We start from the raw sequence: 17,819 nt of genomic DNA, 5'->3' as shown, positions 1-17,819 counted from the left end.
GGAGGCTGAGGCGAGAGAATGGCGTAAACCCAGGAGGTGGAGCTTGCAGCGAGCCGAGATTGCGCCACTGCACTCCAGCCTGGGCGACAGAGTGAGACTCCGTCTTAAAAAAAAGAAAATATTACTTGGGCAGATGGGCAGAGTTATGTTTGTTTATAATACTAATAGACAAAGCAGTAAGTCAAATATAAAATTGTATTAAATGAATATTTTTGCTATCTTTAAGTAAATGACTTAGCTACTGGCAGAGTTTTTCTGATGTTATGGTAATTATAGCAACTGTGATGATAATAATACCAACAGCTAGCACTTAATTAGCCTTAAAACAGTGCTGAGCAAACAGTTACTTTACAAGCCTATTTTACAGAAGCATAGAATGGTTCTGTATCCCACTCATGGTTATGTAGCCATTCAATTGGTACAGCCAGGATTCAAATTCAATCAGTCAGGCAGTCAGAGGCAGGGAAGGTGACCTGCTGTCTCCCTCCAGTGGGTAAGGCAGTCAGGGTGCATGTGCTAGAAGCACTGATGCAGCAACTGGAGCACTCAGAATCCCACTACCCTCCCCCTGTCTCTCTGAACACAGTCTTATCAGACTGCTCTATATTCACCCTAGCAGAGAACCTTCACTCCAAAGCCTCCCCACCTGCAGTGGCAAGACTGGGGTAAAGGATGTTTCCTGGAGGTGAGGATTAGGCTACTTTCCCTGGTTGCTATGATGACAACACAAGCGGTTCTTCCACTACTCAGTTCTGAATTTCTGTAAGAGGTGGTAAAAAGAAAATTTGCTACATAATAGTCTTCATTTTGGAATACTGGAGATATTTTGGAAGACAGATTCTTTATCTTATGTACCAGTTACTAGAAACACTTGGTTATTGTTCAGAGTAGTCTCTTCCTCAAAACTTTCTTTCCTGGTGTTTATCCAAATGAATACTTTATAAATGATTAATACTTAGACAAGAAAACCCAATGTTAACTGGATGTGACCTTGGGGATTACCTATTTAACACTCCCGCCAAATATAGAAAGCAAATGAAACTGAAGTTCCAAAAATATGAGCTGGTTAGTGACAAAGATGGGGCTAGAATCAGTCCCCTAACTCTCAACGCAAGGCTCCCTTCACAACACTGTGCTCCAGAAATTCCAGGCATCTGACAGGGAGATCTGCCTAGAGCCCAATGACATAGAAATAACAGAGTTGGTATCATTGTCCACAGAATTTGTAGTTGCAAATGCAACTCAAAGCTACAAATGAAAATGTTAACCCTCAAAAGTAGAACTACAAATTTCAGGGACATCTCACAATGCAAAAAGCACTTCTAAGACCATAAATATAACCGAAGCAGAATAAATATGTGGACTTATAATTTTTATAAAGATTGAAAAATTTTACAACTATTTCTAGTACACAACAGAAAAGAGTAAAGTCAACAAAAGAATAAATATTCCAAGTATTCTAAAACTTTTGATATTAAAGCAGCAAAAAGAAACAAACACAAATTGTATATAAATTGGCTGACCCCAAGAGTCTTGTCACCAATTAAGTTGCTTTCACTCTGAGAGAGTTTTGCCTAAAACAAAAATACCATCTGTTTTACCTAAAACATTAAGATGTTCTATTTCCTTGTCAATTCAGAAATCACATCTGTAGCCATTTTCTGAAAAAACAGCAAAAGACATTATATTTATGGGTGACTGCATAAGGAATGATGTTCAATCAAAATATAATTTTCATCTACTGGAAGAAAATTTCATTTCTCCAACGAATATAACTCTGTAACTTTGGAAGAACACATAGTACATAAACAACCTAATTTTCACAAATAAGAAAGACCTTAAAAAGTTAACACAGTAAAATAAGACTGTTTTGTTGTTTAGGACAGAAATGGCAAAGATGTTTGTATTCACTTTCTGTATCTGTGTTGACAAATGAAATCTATCCTGTGTGAGGTTTCCAGGTGAATAGAGGAGAAAACAACAAATTTTTACTAGGGCTACATGTCTTCCCATTAGTAAGCCATGATATAACTGGTAAAAAATATGAAAACAATAAAACACAAACCACTTTCTACTTTCAAAGTATTTTTAGAAACAATATTGGTCCTAGGAAAGACTCCCTACTATACAACCCAATGAACCGATTAAAGGTACAAAACACTAGAGAAAACATTACTCACGGTGAACGCAAACACAATGTCACAAGGGATAAAAGAACACATTTCAAAGAAAAACACACAAGCCAACCAACTACCTGTAATATTTTGAGTATATATATACTAAGTACCTACAACAAATCTGAAACCCAGGTATGTTTCAGTTTGAAAAGTAACCCGATTTCACACACAATTGTCTTGCCTAAAAAAAATAAAAAATAAAAATAAAGTGCTACTCTCTGAATAAGGATGAAATAAGTAAGTCCAAAGGCTCTATTTAAAATGTTTCTTTTACCACAAAGTTGTGAAGTGTTCTGAAGTCCAAGATGGGCTTGAAGCCCTCCCTGACTTTTTCAGGATCAGGATACCTTCACTAAAATCCTTTTCCTTGTTCCTCTTGTTGTGCACGCTTTATTAATCTGCATTTAGAAGGAAAAAAAATCTAGTTCAGAAGAGTGGAAGACTTTGAAATATGCCACATCACTTCAGTTTATGTTCTGAACTGCTTTGGGTTAATAATTAGCTTCATGTTACTATTTCAGAAGACATGATGGCCACCGGGAGGAAAAGAAATGGAAAGTGGACAGAGAACTAAGTTTGCAAGAAATCGAAAACAATAAGCTACTGAAGGAATCTCACGTAACCATCAATTACTCCCACTCCAATAGAAATCATTTTCAAAAAATCACTCATACTCCAGATACTTAGTTTACTTTAACATTTTCATAATACTTTATACAACTTCAAATGTTGGTGCTACAGCAATAGCAAACCAGAATCATTCAAATTTATATTATCTAGCAAACACACCAAATACTAACGCCAGCTATTCTTTGATACCACCTCATCTTCTTTTCAAAGTTTTTCTTCAGTCACATACAGTTATGTATTTCCAAATATCTTAACTAGAAATTATTATAATCCTTTATCCATTATATGTGGTACTTCCCATGCCAATTCTGCCTTCATATTTTAATATACCAAAATATCTTGTCATAATTCTATATATATGAGCACCTGTTTTTCCTCCCTATCTTCTGCATTTTCCTGATTATGGTCCTTGATGGATGAAGATGTTATTTATAAGAAACAAGCAAAATAATTTTAATCTTACCACACAAAAAACACACAATTAAAACACACTTTGTAAACTGAATTCATTGTATAATAATCTGACAATAAACTAGAACCATGCAATTAGTTAATTAAGAAAGTCCGACTTAAAATATAAATAAAAAATCTATTAAAACACAGACTAACCAGGCAATTAGCAGGTGGTCTCTGAACACTAAGCTACTCTGCCCTTATTTCTCAAGAAATAAAAATAAAAAATAGAAGTTTAAATGCAATCTATCTGTTTAATCACTTTCACAAATAAAATCTAAAAGAATTTTGTACCTAAAAACAAAATCACAGCAGACTAAATTATAAGGGCCTGGTAAGGAAGATTCTTTTACAGTTCATGTGAAATTGAAGAAAAGAATGATTTAAAATCCTATGCTGTTAAAGCACTGAGGCAAAATCCCACACTGTGTATCGCTTAAAAATCAATGTGTGAGACTGGTAATAGCCTAATGACAAACATTTTTCTTCAAACTTCTAAATGACAGTAAAAATATATATTTAATTATATTGTATTAGGTAGCCTATCATAAACTTTAAACTGCCTGATGCAAGAATTATAAAAAGTATTATTTTAGGAGATGCAAGAATAGAATGATAAATTTTTTGAAAAAATGAATTCTGATGACGAGGGAAGCTTGAAGTATAATTAGGAAGCTACAACACTCAGTAAAGTCAAGGAATGAATTCTTGCAAAGAAAAAAACAGTCAACACCTAAACACCTACATGTTTAGAGAATGTGGTACAAAAGGGTGAAGAGCACTGCTCAGCTAGCAAAGATTTGAGAGACAGACATTTTTGAACAGATTTTTGAAATGATGGGAATCAGAACAAAGAAAAGCTGAGGCACCCAAGCATGGATGATAGTAACAATCAATGCCATTTAGAAGAGTCAAAATGGTTTCTGCTATAATGCATCTTTTTGGGAAGCTTACTAATTATTTTAAGCAATTTCATAATTCTCCCAATCCAATACTCTACATATCTACAATCTCTAAACTGTGAAATCCAAAAAGCTCTGAAAAAATCAAAAGCTTTTTTATAACTCATTTGGTGGTAAATCTAAACAGAACTGACATGAAGCTTTATAGAATCTTTATTTATCCCATTTGATCAGAACATTCAGAAATTTCAAAGCAGACTCTGGAATAATATGCCACACATGCACCATACTTTCCTAAAATTAAAAAGAATTCTGAACCCTCACATGCATCTACCCCTGAAGATTTCAGGTAAGGCACTGAGGGTTTGTCTTACGGGCAGTCTACACAGCACAGTATAAGTTACAGGTCACTTAGAAAAGAGACCTTGCCTGTGTAGGTTCTGAGCAAGAAAGAATCAAGAAGAAATGAAAGAGGCAACAAAATATGAACACATACCAGTACAGTGCTGCCCAAGACAGAAATACAAAGTAAATCTGTCATTGAATGAATGAATGTATGTATGAATCAAAGAATAAGGAACTATATTTTAACATAGGCCCACATAGTCCTACAAAGAAATAGGAAATGTTTAAGAATAAATATTCTATTTTCTTAATATTTAAATACCCCAAATCCCAACTGGATATATATGCTCTTATTTTATGAGTTTTTCTATATCTCTTTAAATTTTTAATTTTGCAGCATCTAATTATGTTTTGGTTTTAGAATATGCAGAAAATTTTTCAGTTTCATTGTGTTTGCTATGATTTTCCTACCTAACTGCTAAGTCTTGAGAACACGTTTTAAAGAAATTTCTAACCACCATTACTGATTTATTCAGTATAGACCTGTTTCTAGAGTGTTCAGAACACAACTCCAGTCCCTGAGCTGAAGTGAGCAAGGAAGAGTAGCTGACAGAAAATCTGGTAGCTGCTCTTTGATCTAGTTAATGAATCTAATTTGCAGATGCTGCTCCTTCCAACCCAACAACCATTATCACTTTCTCCTTTACTGACAGAAAGTCAATTTTATTTGGGATGGCAACAGTCATAGCTTAAAAAACAAAATCAAAATGAACAACAAAAAACTGTTTCACCATGCTAGATGCAGACATGTGGCATAGTTCTGAACAATGACATGTAATTAGAATTCCAGTATGGGGAAATTCTGAGAAAGTTACTGAGTCCTCAGTTTATCCCAACTGCCATGACCTTCATCCTTTGCTCATCCCTCTATCTGGACGAAACACAAATGTAATGTATGTAGAAGCAGGAACAATCCTGACTTTACAAGAAACAAGAGTCACAGGCTAACAGTGGCAGAGCTAACAGGTAAAAGCAGCCTGGACCTTTGATGACACCATGGAACATATCATGAGCCCTAGACTACCTACCTTGAAACTTGTCCATAAGAATAATAAAAGGCTTTCTTCAGAAGCCATTGTAATAAGGTTTCTGTTGTATGCAGTTCAGTGCAATACAAAATCAAACACTATACATATAAGAAGTCATATTGGGTAACAAAGGAAAGCCAACAAGCACAAAAAACTTCACCTTTAAAGAAGAAAACGATTAATGCAAGATGATTCTAAATCAAAACTTTTCCCATAAGGGTTAATCACTATGGATAAATTATTTAATTGCCTAATGATTACATGACTTTTTCTCAGAATTTGCACCCTCTCCACCTCCAATTTTTAGTTATTAGTCTAGCAAACACCTCCTATGTAGCAAGCACTTCTTCCATATTTCACTCAACCATTCGTAACTTCAAACAACTCATCTTCATTTTCTCCAAAAAACTTGAAAACAGATTTCATAAAAACTTAAGCTAAAATCTCAGAATTTACTAGCCCTATGTTTTCTTTATTACAAAAAGAAATGCTAATTAGGCATCTTCTAAATCTTTCTATATAACTCACAAATGTAGAATATTTGACCAATTTATTATTACTGATAAACATTTAAGTCTTTTAAAATATTTGTTCACATGATAAACAAAGCTGAAATGCATGTCCTTGTCCAAAGTTCTCTCCATCTCCATATATGATTATTTGTGCATGACAGATTCCCTCCAGTGCAATTCCTAGCTCAAATGCTACCGGCAGTAGGTCATTTTCCTTAAAGATTTGATAGGCACCATTTTGGAATGATGAACAAGACCAACCCATACCTGCAAGAGGTTTATAGTAAGTCTCTTCAGAGGACTATTATGCAGGCAGTTACTGGGTAAACACACAGTCCCATGGAGGCACATGAGACCACCACCTAGCTTCAAGGATCTCAACGAAGTTTCCAGAGGATGTAACATCTAAGCTGAGTTCAAAAAGACAATCAGAAATGCATCAGGCAAATGGTGTATGTGTGCATGTGCAGGTCTGTGTGTGTGCACACTCAGGTGCATCTGGAGGTGAAGTCCAAGATTTTTTTTTTTTTTTTTTGGAGACAGAGCCTCACTCTGTTGCCCTGGCTGGAGTGCACTGGTGCAATCTTGGCTCACTGTAACCTCCGCCTCCCTGTTCAAGCGATTCTCTTCCTCAGTTTCCCAAGTAGCTGGGATTACAGGTGCGTGCTACCACACCCAGCTAATTTTTGTATTTTCTGTAGTGATGGGGTTTCGCCATGTTGACCAAGCTGGTCTCAAACTCCTGACCTCAGGGGAGCCACCCACCTCAGCCTCCCAAAGTGCTGGGATTATTAGCGTGAGTCACCGCGCCTGGCCGAGACTGGAGATTTTTTGTTGTGGTTTGGTTCTTTTGCTTTTGTTTTTGTTTGTTTGTTGTTTTTGCTTTTTTTTTTTTTTTTTTGAGACGGAGTTTTGCTCTTATTGCCCAGGCTGGAGTGCAATGGTGCGATCTTGGCTCACCACAACCTCCATCTCATGGGTTCAAGTGATTCTCCTGCCTCAGCCTCCCGAGTAGCTGGGATTACAGGCATGTGCCACCATGCCCGACTAATTTTGTATTTTTAGTAGAGATGCGGTTTCTCCATGTTGGTCAGGCTGGTTTCAAACTCCTGACCTCAGGTGATCTGCCCACCTCAGCCTCCCAAAGTGCTGGGATTACAGGCATGAGTCACTGTGCCTGACCTCCTTGTTTTTTTTTTTTACCCCCAGGCAGTAAAGATGTAGAGGTAATATAACAAAAAATGGAGTGTCCAAGAATTGATAGCTTTCTGAATTGTTGTGCTCTGAAGAGAGTCATTGTGGGGCTGGAGCACATAGTGCAGACTGAGGTAATGCAAGAGATGATGCGAGAGAGATAAAAATGCAGGCACACAAGCCACGTTAAAGAGTCTAGAGTTTATCCTTAGGGTAACGGAAAAAAGAAGGGTTTTGAGCTAAGTTACAACATCATTGTTAATATTAGTTAAGTGCCTGCCAAGCACTAAGTCCCATACTATGAAGTTCATACACATAACCATATTTAACCACTCCAACAAATGTGTGAGGCAGGCACATCTGTCACAGGGTTATTACCCGTCACCTAGGGGAGGGATAGTAGCAGTCTGAAGCAGGGTAGTAGCACTGAAGATGAAGAGAAGTGGACAAATTTGAGACACATTTGAAAAACAGAATGAGGCTGGGGGCGGTGGCTCACACCTGTAATCCCAGCACTTTGGGAGGCTGAGGTGGGTGGATGATAAGGTCAGGAGATCGAGACTACCCTGGCTAACACACTGAAACCCAGTCTCTACTAAAAAAAAAAAAAAATTACCCAGGCATGGTGGCGGGCACCTCTAGTCCCAGCTACTCGGGAGGCTGAGGCAGGAGAATGGCATGAACCTGGGAGGCAGAGCTTGCAGTGAGCTGAGATAGTGCCAGTGCACTCCAGCCTGGGCGACAGAGCAAGACTCTGTCAAAAAAATAACACAGAATGAAAAGGTCTACCATGTGTTTGGATACTAGTTGAAAGTAAAAAGACGAAGATGATCAGGGTGGCCCCATAATTGATTGTCCAAACTAATGCACTTTTGAGAGTGAAAGAGGCCAATAGTGAAAAAACTGTCATATCTGGTCACTCTAAAATTGAAAGAGCTTGGGATCACATAACAGGTTAAAGCAGGGAAGAGGAGTTCCATTTTAAACACGGTGAAATGGAGCTGCTAATGGGCCATCCCAAGAGAGCTATCCACTCGGCCTATGGGTCTAGAACTTAGGATACTTTTCTCAGCAGAGACAGATATTTGAGGAGTTAACAGTACACTGATAGTAAGTGAAGGCGATGGAATAGGAAATATCACTCTTCTTGATGAAAAACTATTATTTAGGATCTTCTATATGCTCCTGCCTCTCCACCTCTTTCAGGCATTAACATAACCTGAAGCCACAGATCCACGGTGCTGTTAAATTCTATCAAAACCAAATGGACATTTCTACCTTTAGTATGACAATAAAACTGACAATAACGATTTATATTTCACTATGTCTAATTGTTTTCAATGCCTTTGTAATTCTTTATTTTTAACTGTTAATTCTAATTCATCTATCAGTCAGCTGAATTGACTTCATCAAGAAATTTTTTAAAAAATATGGGAAGTGTGCCTGTGGTATGTTTTATAAGTGTTTTCATATCTGAAAATGTCTCTCTACTACCTTCACATATGAGAGAAAACTGAGTATAAAATTATTTCAAAACTTTATAGTCTTCCTAAGTCAGTCTAGCATTTGTTCTATACTATACATCATCATCTTTCTGCCTGGGCACTTTTTTAATATGTCCTTTTTCCCTTTAATTGAACTAAGGTACCATGGTGTACTTGGGGTGGCTCTTTTTTCATTTTTATTACCCAGCACTCATCCCTCTTCATCTATAAAGGGAGGCCTTTTCAGCTCAGAAAACTTTTCATCAATTATATCTTTGATCATTGCCTCTGCTGTAATTTTTTCCTAAAGTTTTTTAATTCTTTTGTTGGAATCTTGTCCTCCATACCTATCATCATCTTTCTTCTCATTGTTGGCATTTGTCTTCCTTTTGTCTACATTCTTAAAAAAGTATCTCATGGACTTTTTTTTCACATCTATACCCTCTTTCAGTGTCAGCTTTACCCTTCAGCATCACTAGTGAAGATGGTCTGTTATTGCCCCTCCAACAATCTCTCCTCATCTCACTCCTCCCCTCTTTCAAATATTTTCATTTCTTTGTCGTCTTTTTGTTTCAGTGTTTCACCTTGTTTCATATTCCTCAGAGACTATACTCAAAACTTTTTAAGAAGTCCAGGTCCTCTTTTTTAAAAAAATTTTCATCTAGTCTATGTAATAAATCATTTTAATAAGAAAGATACTCTTCTGAGTCATCATGCTGCACCCTATTTTTTAATCAGTCTGTACAGCTTTTTCACAGCTCTCCTATGATAACCTTTCAATCACTTCTCCTCAAAGAAGTAGACATTCACCTAGACTCTGTGTTTGCTAAAACTACCCTTGGTCCTTTTTATTTTGATATTAGCTGAAGTCCTTCTCTTACATATAGTTTATTTGACAAATATTTGTTGAACACCTACTTTGTGCCAGGTATTTGTCAGGGGATGCAAAAGCAAACAAAATCTCTGCCCTCATCGAGCTGCTATTCTAGCAAGAGAGGCAGACAATAAGGAATAAATGACATGGCCAGTTTGTTAATAATGCCATGAAGGATGTAAAGAGGATTCAGTGATGGAGAATAAGAGTGAATAATAGGCTCGCATGCATAGATCCAGCCTGACTGCAAGTTTCCAAAAGGTTAATATTCAAGGTGGCTGTGCCTGACTGGTATTCAGTCTTCTATACCGGCTCTGATTCTGAACAAAGGGAAGGCTTCTTTCTTTAACAAAGAATATCACAGTATTCTTCTGGCCCATGCCACCACCAACAGCAATTTCCTTGAGCAGACTTTCCTAGCTCAATGATCTGTCCTAAGTTCTCTTGTTCCTGCCTATTTATTTCTGGCAGATTTAGTCTCCAAACTGATTGCAAAATATGGACACAGTGGAAGCCCTTTCATCAATGTGATCAAGGCTGGCAACAGATCTATTAACAGAGTTAAAGTTGACCTGAAAATAAAAGTTAAAGTAGAAAATCATTATGATATATATGTGTTATTCTTAATATTTTACTTTACCATGTAATATATTCAAAATATACAAATCCTTTGCTTTGACTATGGAACCAGTAATTGGAGTTGTCATACTCTCTGCATAACCAAACATGTGATAATCTTCTGTGGTCCCAAGCTTAGGTTTTTCTAAAGTATAGCAAGAACTTAAACTCAAAAATATTAAGAAAATCTGAATCCAGGCTGCTTCTATATTTTTATGATTTCTTCCCAAATCTTTTGCAGTCATCTCACCAATATTTGTCGGTGACTCACCTTTGCTGAATACTTCCAAAGTCCTCAACTTCAAAAAAAAGGGTTTTTACATAATTCATCAGCGTAATAAAATGATTTATGAGAAAAAAATAAGAACTTGTTTAGGAATAAATAACTGATTCATGATAATCACACAACTGAAAGACTAGAGGGAGGGAAGTGCATTGGCCTGCTAGCTAACAGCCTGTTAGCTACAAAACCACATTGCCATGGGCACTGAAAAGGAATGAAAAGAATCAGTTGATCTAGTTGGTCAATTAAATGAAGATTGGTCAACAGAGACCTTAGTCAGGGAGGAAGAAGAAAAACAAAACAAAAGCTATATAACTTGCTAATAGCCTCAAAAGTAGCACTCTTCCAATAGAAAAATATTTGTTCACTTTCTAGTTAATATAATCCCAGAATTTCAAAGCCTTGGGGATAGACATTATGAAAAGGAAAAGGAATCATTCTTCATACTTGCTTTAAAAGACATGCAGGTTGCTTTTATTTCGAACTGCTTATCATTAATCAGCAAGTAATTGCATTTTTCAGACCAGTTCTATCAGCTTTGTAGTTCACGGACATCTTAGATTGTGGCAATACATTGACTGTCAAGCCAAGGTTTTGGTATTCCTACAATTTTTCATCATCTTCTACATTTTCATATGAGTTTTAAGGGGAAACCGAGAGTCAGTCTCATGGCCTCTAGTCAGCCATCACGTAAATTGGAAGTGTCAACTATTTTTTTAATATAATAGATGTTATTTCATTTCAGTCAATGTGAGGTTGAAACAGTATTTCAGGAATTAATACTCATCATTCCCGATGTCATAAAATAAATAGAAATGCTAAGGGTGGGGGGAATTGGAACAAAGGTGGGGCCTTTTCTCCTCATTTCCTCCCCAAGAGACCTTTATATTTTCTTGAAAAATAGGCAAAATGTAATCCCGTGATGACTGAATTAGAATGGCAAACACCAAATAAGATTATTTTGTATTGCTACCGAGCCCTGACTGCTCCAACACTAGTACCAACCACTAGTCAAGGCAAACAATTTTCACCATAAAATTAACTTATGTAGCATCTTGCAGGTACCTTGAATTCCTTAAGAAACTTTTGGTTATTTACATAATACAATATATTCTATTCAGTCTTCTGGATAAAGCATCCTTTCTGAAAACACCCCAGCAGACTATAGACAAGATGAAAAGTGCTTCTGGATAATCAGGGAACTAGCCAGCCTATACCTTGAAAAAATCAAAGTTAACACATAACAGAGACAGAACATAGGTGAAAACATACAAATATCTTTTGCAAGCAATTTTATATTTAAATAGAAAAGCATCCTAGAGGAGGGTTTATAAACTCATCCTTCAGATCCAATAAAACTCATAAATACACTGTGCTATTAATGCCCAGATATACCTAAACTAGACTGGAACACAGAATAGCTTAGTTTTTATGTGTTTAAAAGTCTCTAGGACCATCAGTTACTAATTCCCTCATCAAAAGAAAAGTTCAAAGCAGCTTTATTTAAAAGGTAAAGATATCTCAGCTTTTCTCAAAATAATAGAAGCTGGAGAGGGTCCAGGATGTCCTAATTCTATTTTTGACTTGAATTATTTTAGGATAATTAAAAAATATAGCCAACCATTTTCAAGAAAGAAAACCTTTAATATGACATTTTACACTCATTTTTCTGTTAACTAATAGAAAGACATTTCTATATACTAGTTTTCTAGTACATGTCAAAATTTAAGCTTAAACCATCATAATCCATGAGCTATTAAGGACAGTTCCTGGACTAATTATCGTGGTTAACACTCTTCCATCTCCTCCACAGTTGAGCACAAAGTACGCTCCCTCTGTACACTGACAGCTCTTTCACCAGACTCACTCTCAGACCAGAGCTGCCTTTTCAAGTCATGGAATCTCACTTCTGCCCTTAAGCTCCAAATGCCTCTATCAAATAATGCTGCCACAACCCGAGTGGTTAGAATTCTATTTTCCTAGAAATTCCATTTCCAAACAATAAAAATAAGGTTGTGAGCTTGGCTTCTTCATTTAAAACTTATGTGTAAACAACTGGTTAGAGATATTAGATATTTTCTAAGACACATTCTTATTTGGTATAAAAATAAGTTGATAACATAACAAAAGAAAAAAACTCACCTAAAGCCTTGAATCCCATTAAACTAATAGATAATTACTGCCAGAAGAATTGTTTACAATAATAATATTAAAAATACAAAATGAAGAATCAAGCTATGTCAATAATAACAATAAGTCTTACATATGAAAACCAATCTGATAAAGCCAATTCAATCAGCTATTTGGAACTATCTTTTATATCCATCCATTCTGAACAGCCACCCAAAATCCAATCTCAATGAAGTTAACGCTGTAAGAATGCAATGATGCTGAGATACAATCTGAAATTTTTCAGGTCTCATGGTACAAAACTAAAATCTTAAAAGGACAGTTATACAAATTCCAAGCTTTATCGAATTATTGTTTATCTTTATTTGTAGTAGTACTTAAAGTTTACTTGGAAGCACTCTGGCACCCAACCTCCAAATATGAGACCAAAGAAATACCTGGGGAGAATATATACCAGGATACTACATTTTCACATAGAATGTGAACCATGTTCTATGTATATCTGGTGTCTGAAGATTAATATTCTCTTCAGTCAATATTTAAATGTATTTCAATGAATCTGTATTATTCTTACTACGTTGCATATAATACCACAGGCATGATGTTAGAAATAATCAAAGAAATAATTCCTACTCTCAAGGAGTTTACAATCCAGTGTGATTAACTTTAAATAATTATAGTGGAAGAAACAAGCCAGCTAATATTAACTGTCAGCCATGAGTGACCCATTTTGGCCTGATCTAGGTAGAAATATGGGGCTAACAGTGTAATGGGATGAGACATTGGGCATCTTGGGAGGTGGGTGAGGTTACTCTGTACATGAAAGGTATATGAACTGAGGTAGCCTACAGGTGAACTGTCACAGCTAGTCTCTAAAGATGACTACCATCATTCCCTTTGCTTTCTATACATACTCCTCACATCAAGAAATGGAGAGTAATTCCCTCCCCTTGAATCTCGCCTAACCTTCCTTGGCCAAGAGAATGTAATGAAAATGGCCTTCTAGGATTTCCAAAGCTAGGTCTTAAGAAGTCTTGCTGTTTCTACCCAGAAAACTCACTTCTGAGACTTTCAATCTTAAGATACTCCCTCTTAGAACCAGCCACTATGGTTAGAGAAGCCCAAGTCATATGGAGAGGCCATGTGTAGGCACTGGCAGCTAACAGCTCCAACTGAACCCTCAGTCAACAGGGAGCATTAACTTTCAGTAATGTGAGTGAGCCCTCTTGCACACTGAGCCCAGTCAAATCTTTGAGGAACTCCATTCCCAATCTCCAATTGCCTGCAATGGTATGAGAGACCCCAAGCAAGAACTGCCCAGCAGTTCTCTACAGAAACATGGGAAATATAATACATTGTATTTAAGACATTAAGTTTCAGAGTAGTTTGTTAGGCAATAGTCTACTAAAACATTTGACCTTCAGGTCAGACTTTCCTCAGTAGATAAGAAGTACCTAGAGAATGTTAAATTTAGAAGTGACTTTCTCAGAGCTCTGTTTTTTGCTAGTTTCCTCTGATAACTTCATGTAATAAATTAGGGGCACAGGGAAGTTGAAGACAAAAAGGTAAGAAAGTGTTGAAGTAATTCAAGCATGAAGTATGGCTTAGAATCAAAAAGTGACAGGAAAAAAGAAGATGCATTTCACAGATGAGAAGAAAAAAACTCCCCAACTGATAAAATATAAGGAATAATAGAAGGTAGAGGTCAAAGTAGGTTCTGGGGTTTCAGAACCTAGATAACTAAAAAGATAATAATACTCTTATGGCATCCAAAAGGAAAGCATGTATGGAGAAAAATCAGAGGAAATTAAATTATTGGTGCTGGGAGGTCATCCAGGGAGAACCATTAGACAAGCCAATGGCAATAGGTTATGGGAGGGCTTTTCTGGAATTAAGTACTTTTTATATCTTAAGTTGATATTCTGAAGTATCTGTTTTCTATACAAAAATTATGAATCCACACATGATATAGCTCATATAACTGTGTAAACTAAATTAGGCATATCAACATGTACTAATGTCACTTTAAACAGATCATGGACTACTTTTTAAATACTCACAAAGTAAGTTATGTTAGGTTTATTGCTATAACTAATATTGCCAACAGCATGATCAAATTTACATGATTATTTATATTCTATGGGTTTAAGTTAGTATTTCTCAATCTTTTTTACATTATCACCTCCCTAATGACTCTTTTTAGACATTCACTAATCACCCACATACCATTTTAATGCCACACACAAACTGTTTACCTGTTATGTACTATATCTGTGCTTTACATATTAAAAAGAGTAAGATTTTCTTCGAATCCCCAAAAAACCAATTTTCACTCTCTTGGAAAGAATATCTCCCCCATTGAGAATGCATGGTTTATTTAAATAGTTTGTTACTCAAATAGGAACTGAGTCTGTAACTAAAATAAAGCCAACCCTTGGAACATTAAAGAAGACTCATGAAGAATATGACAAAGACTCATAAACACACCACTAAAACTTCCAATTTAAAAACTGAAAAGGGCAATTACTTTACTTTCAGTGCCTGCTAAATAAAACTACCAAATTTTTCCATTTTAAAGGCCACTATCATTCCTTCATTATTCATCCATTTTTACTGAGAGATCAGTAACTAAAATAATTTGCAGCTAACAAGTAAAATATAGATTTTAAAACCTAAAATCTAAGAAGCCCTAACCTACAAAATGGATAATAAGCATAAAAATAAATAAGAATCTGCCAATCAGAAGTATTCCTAATTTACCTACCTACAGAAATAGGAAAGTCAGTATTTGATAAAAAAGAATTGTAAAGAAGTAATAGGAAGATAAACACTATACTCCTTAAATAAAAACTATTTAAAAAGAAACATCAAAAAACAATCATTTAAGTAATAGCCCCCAAAATTCCATTTATGTTTACCTGTAGTTAAAACTCCTCAATACGAAAGCTTAAAAATATTTTTCTCTTTCATTAATATACTATATTTCCTAACTTTCTTATCTGGCATTAGAAAGGCAAAATTATTAATTACTACTTGCTAAGGCAAAGACAGTAAAGGAAGGAGAGAAACTAAAGGGAACATCTTTTCCTCTGACCTATTAAATTATAGTTCCAGCCCTGCCTCACCCCACCTACCATAAAAGCACCCAGAGGTGGGGCACAAATCACTTACAGCAGCATATATTATTCTTATAACCAGCAAAAGCAAAGATGTTCCTCCACCAAAATATAAAAAGGAAGAAAAGTTAATAGATGAGATTAACTTTTTAGTTAAACAAATTTAGTTAAACAAAATAGATTAACTATTTAGTAAAACAAATAGATTTACTAATGCCAGAGATTACTAGGAACACAATATTTAAGGAACAGGTATATAACCGCAAATGCATCAAAACATAACTTATTTTAAGACAAAGAACATTTTGTAATTTTATAAGTAATATTTCTTTCAGTGTCATTATCCTTTCATCCTAACTACGACCTGGCAATCTGAAAGCTCCTAAGGCTTGTGCCGTGTTACAGAGAACATTAGTATTACTACAATAAAAAAACTTATTATATTATTCTAAGGAATAAGCTGTATATATCTTATGTCTCTACTTACTAAAGAAATTTAGACAACTAAAGTTTTAGTCTATGCTTAACAAAAAGTCTCAACTTTACTAGCAACTATAAATTCTCTATACTTTCATTCATTTTAAAATAACTTTAATAAAATACATTTAGTTGAAATGATGAATTACTCTTTGAAATTATTTTTTTTATCCTGTAATTGGTAAGAGGGGGTACTAAATATCTCAATTCTGACAGTTAAAGGTTATATTACAAAAAATAACCACTGTGTGCCTGGGTCAACTGGGAAATGACCAACAAATATTTGGTTATTAAAAACAGATAACTTGCTGTTTAAAGAAATACCAATAAAACATAACACATTTCTTTATAATTATTAGGTAGCCACCAATTAAATGCTCTGGTTTAAGGTCACTGAACACCCTTCCCATTTACTTCAGCATAAATCAATAGTGCTAAAACAAGGCTGTTTCACAAGCAAAATGACAGTTATCTAATGAACAATTTACAGTAGAAACCTTGATCTTCTAATAATAATGAGTTTTTCTTTCATTTAAAAATAGGATCAGGGATTAATGAAGACAAGGTAGTTAAATGAAAGGTTAATCAAAAAAAGATATAATCTGAAATTAATTTTACAGAGATAAGAAAATGTTTTATAAGCTACATATTTATCATGCTATACCTTATATCTGTGAGAAATATTGTTATAATAGTTTATTCAGCAGTCAATGTACTAATCACTGTTAGCTATTAGCCTGAATATAACACAGTTATGAAAGAAAATCCATTTTTTAGGAATTTTTTAATTAATAAATTGATTGCCTCAAAATACATGCTAACTAAAAACCAGAACCATAAAACCCAAAACTATTAAGCCAGAAGGTGGTAAACATTTGTAAGAAATTATGAATTTACCTTGGCTCCGCACTCAGCCTTATTATATTTTTTTGTGGCAGAGAATCTTGTGATTTTTGTTTCAAATCCTATAAAAATGAAGATCAATTTTTAAATTTTACTTAACACTTCACGGACTCATCCTGAAACCAGAAGACCATTCAAATTCAAGTTTAGCAAGAACAGATTAAGGACTTATAAAAATTTAAGTATCAAGGGGTTTCTAATTAAAGCCAAGCAAAACAACTAATTATAATGCCCAGTTGCCTTACTAACATCTTAATAGTGTTCTAAACCCCCATATATTTCACATAGTTTGAAATATTTATAGAAAAGATGAACATACAGGCAATTTATTATTAAGCGATAAAAATTCAAATACTGTACAAAAAATTATATTTCAATGTCTCTCTTCATTAAGCTTCTCATCCTCTTTGCTAATGCAACAATGAAATCACACATTTTTATGATGACCATAGATGAAATCACTAACCATCTCCAGGAAGGTATCAGAAGAGTAAGAGTCATATGTGAGTTTGTCCTTCAAAATAAGAAAAAATGCAGAAGTTCCAATTATCTTCTCCAAAACCATTAATGAATGAAAAAGTCTGTAAACCAAAAATTTTATTAGTCTGAGAAATAATTTAAAAATCTGCATAC

At 35.1% G+C, this 17,819-nt stretch overlaps 1 protein-coding gene across 1 annotated transcript in view; it reads right to left on the bottom strand.

Annotated features, from left to right (window-relative positions):
• The window catches only part of MAN2A1 (mannosidase, alpha, class 2A, member 1), a 173,321-nt gene that overhangs the window by 62,272 nt on the left and 93,230 nt on the right, over positions 1–17,819 (bottom strand). The window contains exons 11-12 of the mRNA XM_011949322.1: positions 17,653–17,767; positions 17,181–17,248 (exon numbers count right to left, since the gene is read on the bottom strand). Of these exons, the coding sequence (XP_011804712.1) occupies positions 17,181–17,248; positions 17,653–17,767 (183 nt within the window). The remainder of the gene's footprint in view (positions 1–17,180; positions 17,249–17,652; positions 17,768–17,819) is intronic.

Source organism: Colobus angolensis, unplaced genomic scaffold (genome assembly GCF_000951035.1).
Source record: "Colobus angolensis palliatus isolate OR3802 unplaced genomic scaffold, Cang.pa_1.0 Scaffold298, whole genome shotgun sequence".
Classification (NCBI taxonomy): Eukaryota; Metazoa; Chordata; class Mammalia; order Primates; family Cercopithecidae; genus Colobus; species Colobus angolensis.
Note: the sequence above shows the minus strand (reverse complement) of the source record. Positions and strands in the feature narration are given on the sequence as shown.